Source organism: Rhizoctonia solani, chromosome 16, assembly GCF_016906535.1.
Source record: "Rhizoctonia solani chromosome 16, complete sequence".
Taxonomy (NCBI): domain Eukaryota; kingdom Fungi; phylum Basidiomycota; class Agaricomycetes; order Cantharellales; family Ceratobasidiaceae; genus Rhizoctonia; species Rhizoctonia solani.
The window spans coordinates 2,766,010-2,779,899 of record NC_057385.1 but is presented as its reverse complement, the minus strand read 5'-3'; the positions used below and the strand labels follow the sequence as shown (position 1 = coordinate 2,779,899).

Below are 13,890 nucleotides of genomic sequence, written 5' to 3'. Positions count from 1 at the left end.
TCCATCATACCCAACGTGGGGGAGGTGCTATGACAGGATAACTAACGGTGTCTCCCGAACCTTTTACCCTTTCGATTCTAATATCGAAGTTAAGGTTTCCCGTTTGATCATCCAGCTCAACGCTGGTGTAATTTCTCCTGCCCATAATGTAGGGCTGCTTCAGTGGTGTACCATCTGTGTCTGTTCGGAACAAGGGTATCTAAGCCCGCCAGCGGTCAGCGGGCTAGAGCTACCTGGTTTCAGAGAACGTACCATCGATTCGTCGGTATCACAGTAGTGCATCGTTTTGTGAGGGCGGTCCGCAAGCATGCCCACCATGGTTAGTACCCCGACCGGCGGTCTAGTTGAAAACTTAGTGTCGTCATGTGGGGTTAGCTAAAACTACGACATACGGTGTATTTACAATCGCACTGGTTACAACCTGAAAGATTTACAGATGAGCAGGAAACAATACCGGGGGTATAATAACTTACATTCAGCATGTAACGATGGTCAGCGAGTGGGTCGAGAGCATGTCCTTTGCCGCCGCCCCGGACCAACGTCTTGAAATATCCAACGGCAGCGCAGTGCACGTCCCCGCTCAGGAACGTTACCCGTATGCGCTTTGCCTTTGCTAACGCTTGCACTTGCTCCACAAACCAGTTTCGTTCTCGCTGAATAAATAATGATTTGAACAACTTCACATGTGATTTGTGCGAGGTCCTACCTTATGGCTTTTGGCTGTCCAGTGATCATTTAAATCATCGAGAAGTTCCGCTGGAATTTAAAGTGGGTGAACATAATCTCTTTGTTTTAAGGTGTTGACAACTTACGATCTTTGTTAAATTTGTTTACAAATCCTGACAAGCCTAAAGAGCCTTTTTGAGCAAGGGCTGTAAAACTACCTACAGCATTAGCTTCAGACCTGAATTATACCATTGCCGACGTACGGGTTAAGTTTGGACTCCAATGCAGTTCTAAAATTGATGTCAGATATGAAGCGAAAGCGGTACCGCGTGGAAACTTACTCGAGGAAGTTCATTCTTGGATACGCAATAGGAATACCTTGTAAGGCCTAAGCCTCATATGATCTAATTATATACGTAACACAACATACCAAGTTGAATTATTACGTGCTCTACTTGCTGGGGCAGCTGATGCAAATGCCAAAATATTCGATCGTAGGTAATTTGACTGCATACAAGCTCTTTCTTTCGTTCGGCTCTGATGATATCGATTAGAAGTCTGACAAAATAAATGGTTCGCCAAAACTCTTACCGGCAATCCAATAAAAGCATTCTCATCTGAGGGCCCAAATAAGTTAAAATACTGTGCCCAGGTGATGGTATCCAAGGACCGTCTCCTCCGATGATTGTTGATTTGAATGTATGGGCTCCAGGCTTTGGGTCGATACCATCCACCCGGCTTCAATCGACTGTCAGTTGGGGCTATACGTCAAGACTTAGTACTTACCAACTGTGAAGCACTGGAACAACAGATAAAAGAAATAGCCCCTTGAGCCAATGCTACAAACCGAAAGGTTGTAAATTTGGCTACTTTTGAGAAAGATATGACCTACTGTCTAAATATAGGTGATAATTGAAGATCATCAGGATCTAGGTCACACTAATTAATCTCAGAACCGTATAACAAGGTTCACACCTACAACTCCCAAATCCATCAATGAGGTCGTGATCATCTAACATATTGACCATGGGTCTATCGGCTGGTGTCAGTATAGATTGAGAGTATACACAGATCCAACCCACATAGAGCTATTCGCTTTAGAAAACATGCCCCTCCGAAACTCGAGGCAGTAATGGCTGAAATAAAAACTTATTGGGCATTAGGTATGTGTTAGGCGCTCGGGAGTTTGTTGTAGTTACCGATCGATAGCGAAAGCAACGTCATCCGTAAGTGGTGCAGAAACCTTCTCCTTTGGAGTCTTGAGAGCAATGTAAGGTTGTAGCTCCGGTTCACGCATCATCCTATCTTAGGTTTAAGTCAAGGTCACAAAGAACTGTGGCAGTCACTCACGCATCACAATACAGTTGATCGCCTCCTCCAACCAAAGCATGAAACGGTCTCTCTGCGTGCTTGTCAAGCAAATCCTTCCATAATGGATCATACCCAGTGGCATGACCAGGTCCACGAAAGTCATCCTGATTGACACCCGCGCTGAAACCATTACTGACGGGTGACCGATGTGAGCAACAGGTCCAAACGAGAATCGAGGATCTTCTTACCATGAGTGAGCAGCCCATCTCATATTTTGATTCTGCCCTGGAATGAAGAACTCAAGCTCCTGGCCCATATTAAGCCGATATCGCACGCCCATTTCATTTGGACCTAACGGTATCTGAATCAAAAATCGCCAAAAGGTAAAAGACCCAGCTGAGCCACGGTAAACCCATATCTCATGTCCGGGAATATCGGTTTGCTGATATATGGCTCGGTGGATATTGTTGAGAGGCTATTGCAGGCTCAGATGGATACGGTACGGGTGGAGGAACCCCGATCCATTGGTAGAGACGGCCGATATCGGAGAAGGCATGCTACTTAAAGATCTCCCTCTTTGATGTCCATGAGCGCTAGTATGGACAGGGCGTAAGGGGTCCCATTCAAGGTGAAGTATTGGGTGAGGATCGTATTGACTTCCAGCATCGGCTGTCACTACCATTGCTGCACCGTGCCAGATTCCGTGATCGTCTACAGTATCATATCTCAACAATGGCCCACACATCATTTGTAGGTGTGGGTCCATTCGAGGAGGCCCGCCGAGTGCATTGGAACGCTCGACCGCACTCAACGGTGGGGCAGAGTAAGGGCTAGGCCCCGGATAATGTGCTGTGGAGTGGTCAATAAGGTGGGCTTCTGGTTCAACAACAATGCTCACCGTGATCCGTATATGTGTCACCAGGAATTTTCACATCAGGCTGTCCAACGCAAGTCAGATTGTTTTCGCGCTGGCCGAATAGCTGTACCACGTACTATCCATGCTGGGGGACGATGGCCTGGCTCTGGGAAGCTGAAAAGTGATGGTGCGAATGAGCCGGGATCGGTCGACTAGCACACACTGTTTTCACGTACCCGCTCTGTGAATGATATGGGGGTATCGGTACATTTCCTTGTACTTGCGCGTGAGGCATTTGGCCTTGTGCTTGAAATCCTCCAACCCATGGTTCGTTTAGTCTATTGAGTAAAAATATCGAGCGTTTACCAGCTGTCAAGGGACTGCCAGGGTGCACTCACGGTGACACGGTTTCAACCCCTAGGTACCTCCCGTCACTCCCCATTTGTGGATGTTGCGAGTAATAGGCATCTTGCTGTTTTGACAATTAGGCACGCACAATATGATTATCAAACTCGATTGTATATACCTTTGCTGCTCGCCTCCTCGCGTGATAGCCAGCTTCATCCATGTTTTACGTGACTCTTGGTGGAATTTAGCGTGCAGTAGGGGATCGAGATAATCCTTTCGCTCGGCAACCCTTTAGTTAAAGAGGGGAGGGGATGGTGGTATGGAGAAGCGGTGCAATCAATAGTGTGTTCACAGGATGATGTGATATTTCTCCTAGTGCCGTAATTTGTAATAACAACTAATTGAACTTCCCGCCAAACGAAGCTAGAGCCCGTTTCGGTTGGTTCCCGAAGTAAACTCTGCTAATTAACGAAACGGGTTGTGACACTTTGTCTGTCAGAGGAAGTATATATTTTGTTCTTGTACATATAATTATTAAATCAATCTCTTATCCAGAGTGTTCTACAATGTTAGTGACAAGTTTGCCGTTCTGTACTGTTGTGCGCAGCATCTCCGGTACAGCCTTTTCAACGAATACCCCCTCCTTTCTCCCTCTTCGGGAATGCTCACGTTGATTGCACTGCATTTGGCTGTGATAATTTCGACTCCTAGGCACTCCTTTGATAGATAAATCTGACCAGAATCGCTGTTGTCTATCTGGATAGTGGGCGAGACTCCGGTTATCTGGACGGTGAACGAAGGGGAGGATGTAATCGAAAGGCCGGCAACAAGCGACTCAATTAGGACAGAGGTCTTCTTGCAGTTAACTGGCGTAGCGATGTGAGTCAGGCCAACCTAAATACTCAGTAATACTTACAAAGTACGACTCCGTTGACCTTCCCTTTGATCTGGATCGTAGTGTTCTTACAATTGAATACATTGATTACATGCGAGATCTCCGTGTTTTCGACAACCACGCTGACTCGTTCTCATAGTTTTCCTGTCGGTACCAGAGTCAGTAAATCGGCAGTCGAAGGATCAAAAGCTCCTACAATTGACCATTTGTTACCACTCAATTCCATCTTGGGGGGCTTCTTGGTCTGCAAGGCCGCAGGTTTGGCAGGTTTGGATGGTCTTCTTGCACCTACTCCAACATTAAGTTCGGCCTTAACTAACCTGTACTACATACCCGCGCCAGATGTAGTTGGAACGGTGCCTGATGCACGTAGAGCAGGATTCTTGTGTGTCATTTCATCTTTGTTAACTTTGCGCAACCCCTTGGTAATGTCTGCGCCTTGGTTGATCTGGGCAAATACCGCCGATGTATCCGGAACAGCTGGAGCGGGTGCGGAAGTAGCTGGAGGTGGCGGAGGAGGTACTCCCGCGGGGGGTGGCGGAGGTGGCGGTGGCGGCGGTGCCCCTCCTGCAGCAGGTGCAGATGCACTCTTGAACTGCGCAGCATCACCCCCCTGGACAGCATCAGTATACATATATGTATTAGGTATATATCATTCTTGCCTTTGGGTTCCATGCCAAGCCAGTGGTATGATGTTCAGTAACATACTTCTTGAGTTCATCCAGCAACGCAAGAAAGCCACGCGCCCACTCGGCATGTTTCTGATCCCTGAGCACGCACCAATCAGAAAATGGTCCCAGCACCCAGACTTCATATCATACTTATCCTTGAAGTCCTTCAAGACGCGGTTCGCATAAAAGGTTGCTGAATCCCGCATGTCTCCTACATAAGGAGCAGGTTTCGGTGACTATGGACTATTAAGATGCGTATCCTAACTTGTGCACGAAGAGATCGCCTACCACTGTGACCCATCCAACCGCAGGAACACCTTCAGATAAGGTAGAAAAGTGGTTTCCTAACTCCCGCTCTTTTCTATATTTATCCTTGACACTGTTGACAGCTGTGATTTGAGATTGAAGGGGTCCAAGCATAGACATGAATGTCGCGTCGGATGGCTTCGCTGACGCTGCAGCACATTGGATCAGGCCACGAAGATTTTGGAAGAGATTTCCCACTATGTCAGACTAGAAGAGTTCAATGAGAAGCACAATATACCACATGACGCGTCGTACCTGCTCCTTTACAGGACCGCCAATCTCCCCAGCAACCTTGAGGAATGGTTCGAGCTTGCCCGTGATAACCAGTTCATCAAAAGCCTTGACGCTCTGGGAATCTTCAACGGGTGGAGCCGGAGGTGCAGGTGCACTAGGGGGTGCTGGAGCACGAGGAGCCGGTGGTGGGTCCTGATGGCGCGTCCAGTGCTTGCTTCACATTAGTAGCCGAGTTTTGGGCGAGTGCATATCCTCAAGTCGGGAAGTCGCTGCCTCAAGCCTAAACGCGAGTCAGGACGCGCACAATATGTTACTGTTGTATTCTATACCTCTTGATGATTGTGGCAAGAGAATTCAGTCCTTGCGCGTTTGTAGCCATACTCGGTCGCAACTGTGGTAATGCGGAGAACCCAAGGGCCTGATATCCGGTCCTCCCGCCGGTCCGTATTGGAAATTAGTAGTCAAGCGCTTACGAACTATCTCGGCTCAGCATGTGATTCTGATGAGATGGCTGACAGAACACAAATCCAACCACAACTCGATTTCGTTGGGGGCGCTCTCTCGCTCGACACACGAACATGGGCGTCCGAGCAGCTTTGGCAGTCTGTGGCACTTCGTTTCTTCTTGGTAAGATTGGTAGGACTTTAGATATGCAGTTGAAACTGACTTTCAGACTGCAGGGACTCTGAGCACTCATTGGATCGCTGATTGGGGAACCTTATGGCAGCCTCCGCTTACTGATGCCCACTTGCGTACTTCAGCAGCATACTATCATATTCTTGCATCTATGGAGGGCGTCTTGACCCTCGTTCCTGTAGCTGTAGCTGGATTAGGCGGGCTTGCACTGCTATGGAGTTTCCGGGATGGGCGGGCGGGGAATTTAATGTTTGACGGAGCCAGCATATGTGAGTTCATTTACCTGTATTACCGGTTCATTCATAATTGACCGGCATCTTAGTTCTGTACGCATGTACTGTATTTGTATATTATCATTCTGTAATCCCAAGTAGGTTCCAATTTGTAGGTTTGGCTCAAATCGAGCTAAAATCACGCACAGGCCTTACCCATCTATCCGACCACTTCCATCCACGGTGTCAAGTATTCCAAAATCAACGAAAGAAGCAACGCTCAATCTAGCATCCTATCACCTCGTGTGCAGCGTTGCTCTCACCGGAGTGTTAATTCTTCAAGCAGCCCGATACTGGGCTGAATCTCCCGATGGTGACGAGGGGAGCTGGGGTACCGATGATACCGCACCGGAGAGAAAGATCCGACCTTCACGAAGGCACAGCGCGGGAGAAGAGCAATCTACTCCTTCTCAGGTCCGAGATTCGGTGTCCTCACGGCGAAGAGATGGGAGCTTGCGCCGAAAGGGTCGTAAATAATCTTGAAAATCCGTTTGTCTAATTAACTGGACTTGGATGTACGGGTAGTTATTCATGTTCGTGTTGTATGTAATATCTGGCACAGATGTATCTCTCAAGTTATTAATCTTTGATACCTGTTGTCCCACCGGAAACTGCCAGCGAATCTGCACACGTTGACCGTCCCTGGCCGAACACGCGCCAAACGAGTGGCGACAGTTACACACACACAGCCTTCCACCTTCGTCGACACGATGTCCTCTCGCTCGGGCTCCACCCCTGCCCCGAGCATCAGATCGACACCAGCCTCGCGTCGTCCGATAGCTGCCAATATTTCTGGCCACGGACGTGTACAGACGCCGAGAGCTACTCCTCCGGTGGAAAGCACTCCCGGAAGCGTGACTCCCGAGTTACGGCCCCTGCCTCATACTCAGATTCATCATCAACGTTCTCCATATTCGCCTCATGAGGCCTCTGCCGCCACGTATCCTAGGTTTTTACCCGTTTGGGAGACTGCTAGGCTGCAGATTGGGTTTTTCGCAAGAGGATTGCTGGACGCGAATAGGTGGGACCGCGTGATAAAGATAGTGCTCGAGTAAGTAGCCAAAAATACACTTTGGCTTAATTAATTCTAATATTTTTTGTAGAGACGCCGAGGTTCGCTCGAATGGTACGTATGCTGGCGATCAACACACGGTTATGACCTCATTCGACATTTCATCCTAGTCTTCAAGTCTCTGCTCTTGAACTCACTCTCATTAGCGTCTATTTATACACTGGACCTGATATTCGTGCCCCTCTTGGCTGGGAAGCAAGACAAATGGTTGCACAGGAACTTTGGCTCGTTGTATACGGTATTCTGGCTACTCCCTGTCATCGGAGTCTCACTTTATCTTAATGTAAGTAATCTATACTCGGCTCTTTGGAATACTTACACTTCGTAGAGTACTTTTTCTAGCGGTATTGCCAAACGGATTTTCCAACTACAGCATGGGAGAAGTGTTGCACCAGCACCAACAGGCTTTAGTGGGATGCTCAACACAATTGCTACTTCGGCCTATCGTGTTATCCTCATATTTTCATATGTCTATCGTTGGCACTCTCATACGTTCCTATCATTGGCTCGACTGCCGCTTTATATTCGTGTGCTGGATTGATGCGTAAGTACTTATCGTTTAATATTCCTCAAGTCACACTAACGAGTTGGCAGGTTTTATTGCTTCGAGTGAGTATTATGCGTATGGTGGGCTCGACTCATGATTTATGACAGACCCGTGTGGATTGCGAGCGGTATGAGGCTATCTGAACGGGTAAGATATGAAGAAGAGCGCTGGGCTTATTTCTTAGCTTTTGGTGGGTCTCCCCTCGGTGAAATAAGTCACGATTAACTGGTCATAGGTCTGCCATCGACTGCGCTCTGCATGAGTGGTTCCAGTCTTGCCAACGCCGCAGTATTTGCGCTTATATATCCAGCGGTACGAACGCCAGGCTTAAAATCCCTACCGCTTGCTAAATTGCACGTCTCAATCGTGGGTCTCAATAGTATATCATCATGGCGACATCACGGTCTACCAAACCTCAGCCAGATAACCCATACCAACCCATCCCACCCTCGGAATACGATCCAAACCCGGCACCTATCTTCCCATCCCCCTTTGTACCAATCCGAATTCCCTTTTTTGCACCCGTGATATGGCTCAACGACCAAGTGGCCAAACTGCTCGACTTGAGCACTGGTGGAGGAAGGGGTAGAAGGGCATCAAGTACAGGCCCAAGTATCCAGATGGAAGGTGTTGAAGAGGGAGTTGGAAGGGCTACAAGGGCGGGGTTTAGACTTCGCAAGGAGGCTCGGAAACTTGACTAGATGCACACACACACGAGATCGAGATGATAATAATTTCTCTTGTTTTTAGCCAAATGAGGCCCATTCTATCGAATGGTACGAAACTGTGCCTGATTCATCGTCATACCCGCACAAAAGGTGAACTTTTTTAGTAGCTGTGCCTAGTCGACCGAATGCCACAATGTCCATCGGACGAATGGCTGCGGTTCTGCTCTGATGAACCGAGGCAACAAAGTGAGAGTGAAACCTCAATGGATCACCTAACGGCACGATCAATCAAAGATTAAGATGCCAAGTTAAAATCAATACAAAACGTACCAGGATACACAAGGTAATTTCCTCCAAACTTGATCCCCGGACCGAGATAATTCCCCTTTTCCCATAAATCCCGAAAAACGGCGCATTCCGCGCGCTCCTTGACGTCTTGGGGATAGGTCCACACCCCAGCTTCCCGCGCCTCGTCGATCGTGTGGAAGATTCGGGCAGTATACCATGGGAGTTCAGAGGACGGTCCTGGAACGTGAACCGTGTACGCCTGCTGCTGTTGAGCCACGGCCGGAGGAGCTGCGGGTTCCGGCTCGGCGACGGTGACTGATGAAAGTTCAGACTGTTGAGCTTGAGCGGCTTTGCGCGCCTCCCGTTCCAGGCGCTTCTTTTGCGCCTTGTCGCTCGTATCTACCTTGACGGGTGCAACCGACGCCTCGCGATCCCTCATTTCTGCTTCGATAATTAACTTTCGCACTTGAGCCCATCGTTGGAGCTGGTGCTTGGTAGGTGTACCATGCGATTGGGCGTCGTGGACTATACATGCGATGCCTATATATCCGATGTCGGTCTCACGGGCGGACGAACGGGCGAGCGAATTAAAGTGCTTTACCGGTGTTCACGAGTGCCGCAACTTCTTCGGGAAGTAACGTGAGAGGTGTACCTAGGAAGACGTTTTGCTGGGAGACAGAGGGGAGTGTGCCGCTTAGTGTTCCGCAGATTCTATGCGCTACGCGTAGGGTTTCTATATCTGGTGTGTATAGCATGTGGGTCTATAGCACCGAGCCGAATAGCAAAACATGCGTACCGTCCACTGACCAGACGTATGCTGTCCCGTTGGATACATGGAGGGGGATCTTACCCTCCATCAAATGATTCAATGGGTGGTAGATCTTGGAATAATTTAGGCCGATTCTGATCGCAACATTATGAAAATTCAGGATCGATATATGCGAAGACTAAGGATTGGTGGCTACGAACCCCGGACTTGTTTGGTGCGGCGGTAGAATTTATAAAGGGAGGGGAAATTGGGCGCTTCTGACACAAAGGTGGTTGGTACAGTGACTAATGAAACTGTAACATTGTCTAGTGTGAAACGGCACGCGAGCCATGTTGGAACGATCCAACTCCAACGTCATGATTTGCATGGGAGTTTACGAAAGTTGCAATGTGGGTTGCGGCGTCCCAAACCGGCATCCTCTGGTTGTATGCTATATGAATGGGTTTGTCGGAAGGCGTTGGGTTGGATATTATTAAATGATATTAGTGTATATAATCCCCATGGCTGCCAGGGCGGGCCGCTGGGTCCAAGTCGCAGCCTGAAGCTTGAGCCCGCGGTAGCAGAAGGTCGTGTGAATAGAGCGCATACAGTGCCCCGGATATTGCGACTGATTTGCCGGTCGGGATCACAAGGGCCCAAAACTGTACAGGACGAATTGCTGAAAAAGTCCAACGAAAATCAATCCTCCGGGATCCAGACCCTGTTGGTTAACCAAACTTGAACCGGAGCTGGGAATTGGCCTTGTTCGTTCCTTACCACACCACCCGACGCTCAGCACTATCTAAAGGCTCCAGGGTCTGTACTGCTGCTGCTACTTCCCTCTTCTGCCTGCTCGTCCTCTCTTCCTCTCTCGTCTGCCTTTGGCCAGTGTTGCCCTGTTGAACTGTCTCATTTCGACCAGATCATCTGTGTTGGATCGATAGTTCATATATTTTCTGGGTCAATCTAAATAGCATATCCAAAGGACGACAAGGCAGTATCTGGCCAACGGCTCCCTCCCAAATTGTACGTACTCGTGTGCACTCAACATCCAGGATAAATTAATTGACTTCCGTTTAACGTTGTATCTCTATAGTGCCTATTAAGGGATCAAGTTGAATTGGCCCCCAGTTGCTTTGTTCTAGTGAGTATCAAAGTGTCTTCTGGCATGATAGCATTGTCCGGCTGCCCCTATCGGCTCGATGGTGCTCGTCACAGGTGTTGGGTCAGTGGATGGATATGACCTATTTTCCGTGGTGTGCTGGCCAGCATCGATAATTTGAAACATGCTGATCTTATTTTCGGGTCAAACAGAGCTATAGCACCCATCAATACGGGAACGTGTTGAGCCCCTGCTGAAACTGAAAGCCCCTGCGGACTGTAGCCCCCTTAGCGCTCATCCAAAAGGATCCCTGTCCGCGTGACGTTGAACATGGCGTCTACGTTCTTCTCGACAACATCCGACTCGGCATTTGCCACTCGCCCTCGCAGCTCGACCACCAAGACACTCACCGACGCACCTTTTCTCACCGAAGCCGAGGATCTCGAGATGTCGTTTGCGTCGACAATGTCGCTTAGCTCAGCACCCAACTCACCTCCTACCCACTCGTCCGACTTTCCTTCGGGCACCCATTTCCTTATTCCTCACCAGCAACACAAGAATCCATCGTCGCCGGTGCCTATGGATATTTCCCCTGCTCCTCGTCGCATTGCCTCAACTCTCAGGTACACTCCTTCGGACCGTGCATCGACCACCAAGGGCCTAACTGGCAGTGCACTCGTCAAGGAGCTCCTACGATCATTTGGCCAGGATGTCGCCAACACTTCCCACAACTCGGCAACCAACTCTTCAACTTCAACCGTACGTGACATTCCCCGCAACAACAAGACACCCGTAAGCGCCAGTGTCAAGTCCAACTCGTCCCGTTCGCGCGGCACTCTTCCAATGGGTTGGATGCAACAATCCGAAACCATCTCGTCTCGGCTCGACTCCAAATCTTCCGAGTCTTCGCGTCCTCATCCTGTACGCAACCGTAGCCAAACGGTGGATTTCACCCACGTGAACGAGGTACGACGCGTGACGTCACTTGATCGTTCGCACACTGATTGTTGTTTGCCTCTATAGGAAACTCACCACTCAACCGCGTCGGTCGCGTGGGATAACGTAGTCACGTGCGATGCGATGGATATTGACGGTGATGTCTCGCTCGCACACAGTGCTACGGCCCCGAGCTCCCCCAGTGGACCGGCTGGCTCCAGCTTCAACGAGCTGTTCTTCCAGCCCAGCTCTCCCAACAGCAAGCATCATGATGACGAGCATGAGGAATTCCCCGAGTTTGATCCTGAAGAGGAGATTGCTCACCAAGAACAGAGAGCTGCCGACCTCGTTGCTTCGTCACCCGACAAACCTGCCCTCTTCTCGTCATCACCTCCCGTGTCTCCATCCTCCCGTCCTGTTCGACCAGGTCCTGGTGTTGGCCTTGGTCGACCATTCGAGCGTTCGGTGACAACTGGTGGTCAAGGTAGCTTGTTCCAAACTTTAGCCGCAGGTCAGGCATTGCCCAAACGTGGAAATGCTTTCGCATCCCGTCGCCCAGTTGTTCTCCAAAATGATGCTGCCACCAGCTCCACTGGCTCTCTTCTATCCACTAGACCCGGTCAGCTTCAGCCTTCTCGTCGTGCCTTTTCAGCCTCGATTACTAGCTCTGCGCTTGTCATGGGCAACCCTATCCTTGACAACCTTGGTTCGGATGACTCGCACTGTGATGATGGTAGTCCTGCTCGTGCGTATGCTACTCGCAAGGCTGCTGGGCCCCCCATGCGTCGGTTGGCACCTCCACAGAATGAAAGGGCAAAGCAAAGCAGTCCCCTCTCCAGGGTTGGCTTGCCTGGCTTTGGAGATAACGAGGCTGATGGCAAGATCCTCCCTTGTCACCGCGTGCGTGAAGACGGTTTGATGAGAATCAATTGTGATACGGTGTGTACATGATCCGATCGTCCAATGGATGTGAAGTGCTAAGGCTATGTGATATTTCAGCTCGATGATCTGCTTGCTGGCAAATTCACTCGCAGATCAACTCGTATACCGTCATCGACTGCCGATTTGACTACGAGTATGCAGGTGGCCATATCCCTGGTGCGATCAACTTGAACACGACCCAGGCGATCGAAGACTATTTGCTTGGTGACAATAAACCTGCTCCAAACCGAAGCGGAGATGGACCAAGAAGGACGTTTTGGTCTTTCACTGCGAATTTAGCGCCAAACGTGCGCCACCTTGTAAGTTTTTGACTTTCTATTCAGTTTGCGCAGTTCTGATCCCGTTGATCGCCAGCGCAAAGCATCTTCGCTCTCGCGATCGCGCGCTGAACAGTCATTCGTATCCGAATGTTCATTATCCCGAGGTCTATATTATGGCCGGTGGATTTAATCAATACTTCAAGGAGAAACCGGTATGTTCATTTCGGCGCAAGGGCGCATTCAATATACTAAATTTATCACAGAGTCAAGTGGAGCCTCCGTTTTCGTACGTTCAAATGGATGATCCGGTGCACTTGCGCGCCCGCCACAGCGACCTGAACAACTTCCGCCGATGGGAACGCACCAAATCTTATACCTATGGTGAAAAGCAGGCCGCGGCGGCAGCCCTTGCATCTGGCAAGGCGCACATGAAGCACAGCAGTGCACCCGCGGATACCGGCAACTCACAGGCCCCATCACGAATGAATGGCGGGACGAGCAATCTGTCAACACTGGACGAAAACGACGACTCGATTTACAGTCATGAAGACGATCTTAGTCCCTGTCCACCTTCGGGAGCCGCCAACTACCTTCGATTGGCCGGCAAGTCTCGTGGGGCGCTCGAGCGTGCGAACTCGTTTGGGTTCGCCATGACGAAACGGTAAACCCGTTCTTTGACCTTGAAAACTTAGTTGAAGTTTGGTCCCGTTTCGGGATCATCGCTGAAATGAAATCGCCAACTACGTCGCCGCTCGTTTCATGCTTGTTTCGCTCCGCATTAACACAAAAAAGGTCTCGTTCATTCCCATATAACGCATCGGTCTCGGTCTCGGTTTCGTGTATCTATGTCAAATCTGGCGCGCGGACTCGGCTATTGTGGAATCCTTTGACCGTCTATGCCCTCCTCATTTCATGTGCTTTGCGATTTATGATAACCGTAAACTTGTGTGCATAGAACATAGAGATTCCGTTTTGGCTCGGCTCCTCCATCCTCTTTTTTTTTGTTTAATTATTCTTCTCTATACTGGTTTCCCATTCCATTCACGGCAGCGCTGTTGAACACCAATACATATACATCCCCCATCCCCACGGACTGGTTTTTTTTTTCTCTTGGACCGAGTGTACATTTGAC

The 13,890-nt window shown here is 49.5% G+C and overlaps 4 protein-coding genes across 4 annotated transcripts; 2 read left to right on the top strand and 2 right to left on the bottom strand.

Annotated features, from left to right (window-relative positions):
* Window positions 1–4: 4 nt before the first annotated feature.
* Window positions 5–5,666, bottom strand: RhiXN_02158 (adenylyl cyclase-associated protein 1; the record flags this gene model as incomplete). The annotated part of the gene is made up of 33 exons (XM_043321977.1): window positions 5–199; window positions 253–340; window positions 393–421; window positions 474–653; window positions 707–756; window positions 813–880; window positions 930–956; window positions 1,008–1,044; window positions 1,097–1,203; window positions 1,258–1,283; window positions 1,337–1,404; window positions 1,453–1,505; window positions 1,559–1,595; window positions 1,646–1,698; window positions 1,749–1,802; window positions 1,866–1,967; window positions 2,017–2,169; window positions 2,226–2,328; window positions 2,668–2,826; window positions 2,876–2,915; window positions 2,971–3,007; window positions 3,070–3,171; window positions 3,232–3,305; window positions 3,851–4,047; window positions 4,098–4,128; window positions 4,231–4,364; window positions 4,410–4,689; window positions 4,781–4,844; window positions 4,898–4,983; window positions 5,036–5,260; window positions 5,309–5,441; window positions 5,508–5,567; window positions 5,617–5,666. The coding sequence occupies 33 exons, from the start codon at window positions 5,664–5,666 to the stop codon at window positions 5–7; spliced, it is 3,102 nt and encodes a 1,033-aa protein (XP_043187800.1).
* A 199-nt stretch (window positions 5,667–5,865) lies between these two features.
* RhiXN_02157 (ER membrane protein SH3) lies at window positions 5,866–8,515 on the top strand (the record flags this gene model as incomplete). The annotated part of the gene is made up of 12 exons (XM_043321976.1): window positions 5,866–5,914; window positions 5,968–6,192; window positions 6,246–6,249; window positions 6,312–6,664; window positions 6,814–7,246; window positions 7,299–7,321; window positions 7,378–7,550; window positions 7,596–7,794; window positions 7,855–7,876; window positions 7,922–8,004; window positions 8,050–8,126; window positions 8,195–8,515. The coding sequence occupies 12 exons, from the start codon at window positions 5,866–5,868 to the stop codon at window positions 8,513–8,515; spliced, it is 1,962 nt and encodes a 653-aa protein (XP_043187799.1).
* A 45-nt stretch (window positions 8,516–8,560) lies between these two features.
* On the bottom strand, window positions 8,561–9,525 carry RhiXN_02156 (tRNA intron endonuclease, catalytic C-terminal domain; the record flags this gene model as incomplete). Its single annotated transcript, XM_043321975.1, has 3 exons — window positions 8,561–8,754; window positions 8,813–9,310; window positions 9,372–9,525. 3 exons carry the CDS (start codon window positions 9,523–9,525, stop codon window positions 8,561–8,563), a joined length of 846 nt encoding a protein of 281 aa, XP_043187798.1.
* Window positions 9,526–10,950: 1,425 nt separating this feature from the next.
* On the top strand, window positions 10,951–13,423 carry RhiXN_02155 (Rhodanese domain-containing protein; the record flags this gene model as incomplete). Its single annotated transcript, XM_043321974.1, has 5 exons — window positions 10,951–11,586; window positions 11,644–12,495; window positions 12,591–12,797; window positions 12,860–12,970; window positions 13,022–13,423. 5 exons carry the CDS (start codon window positions 10,951–10,953, stop codon window positions 13,421–13,423), a joined length of 2,208 nt encoding a protein of 735 aa, XP_043187797.1.
* Window positions 13,424–13,890: the final 467 nt, after the last annotated feature.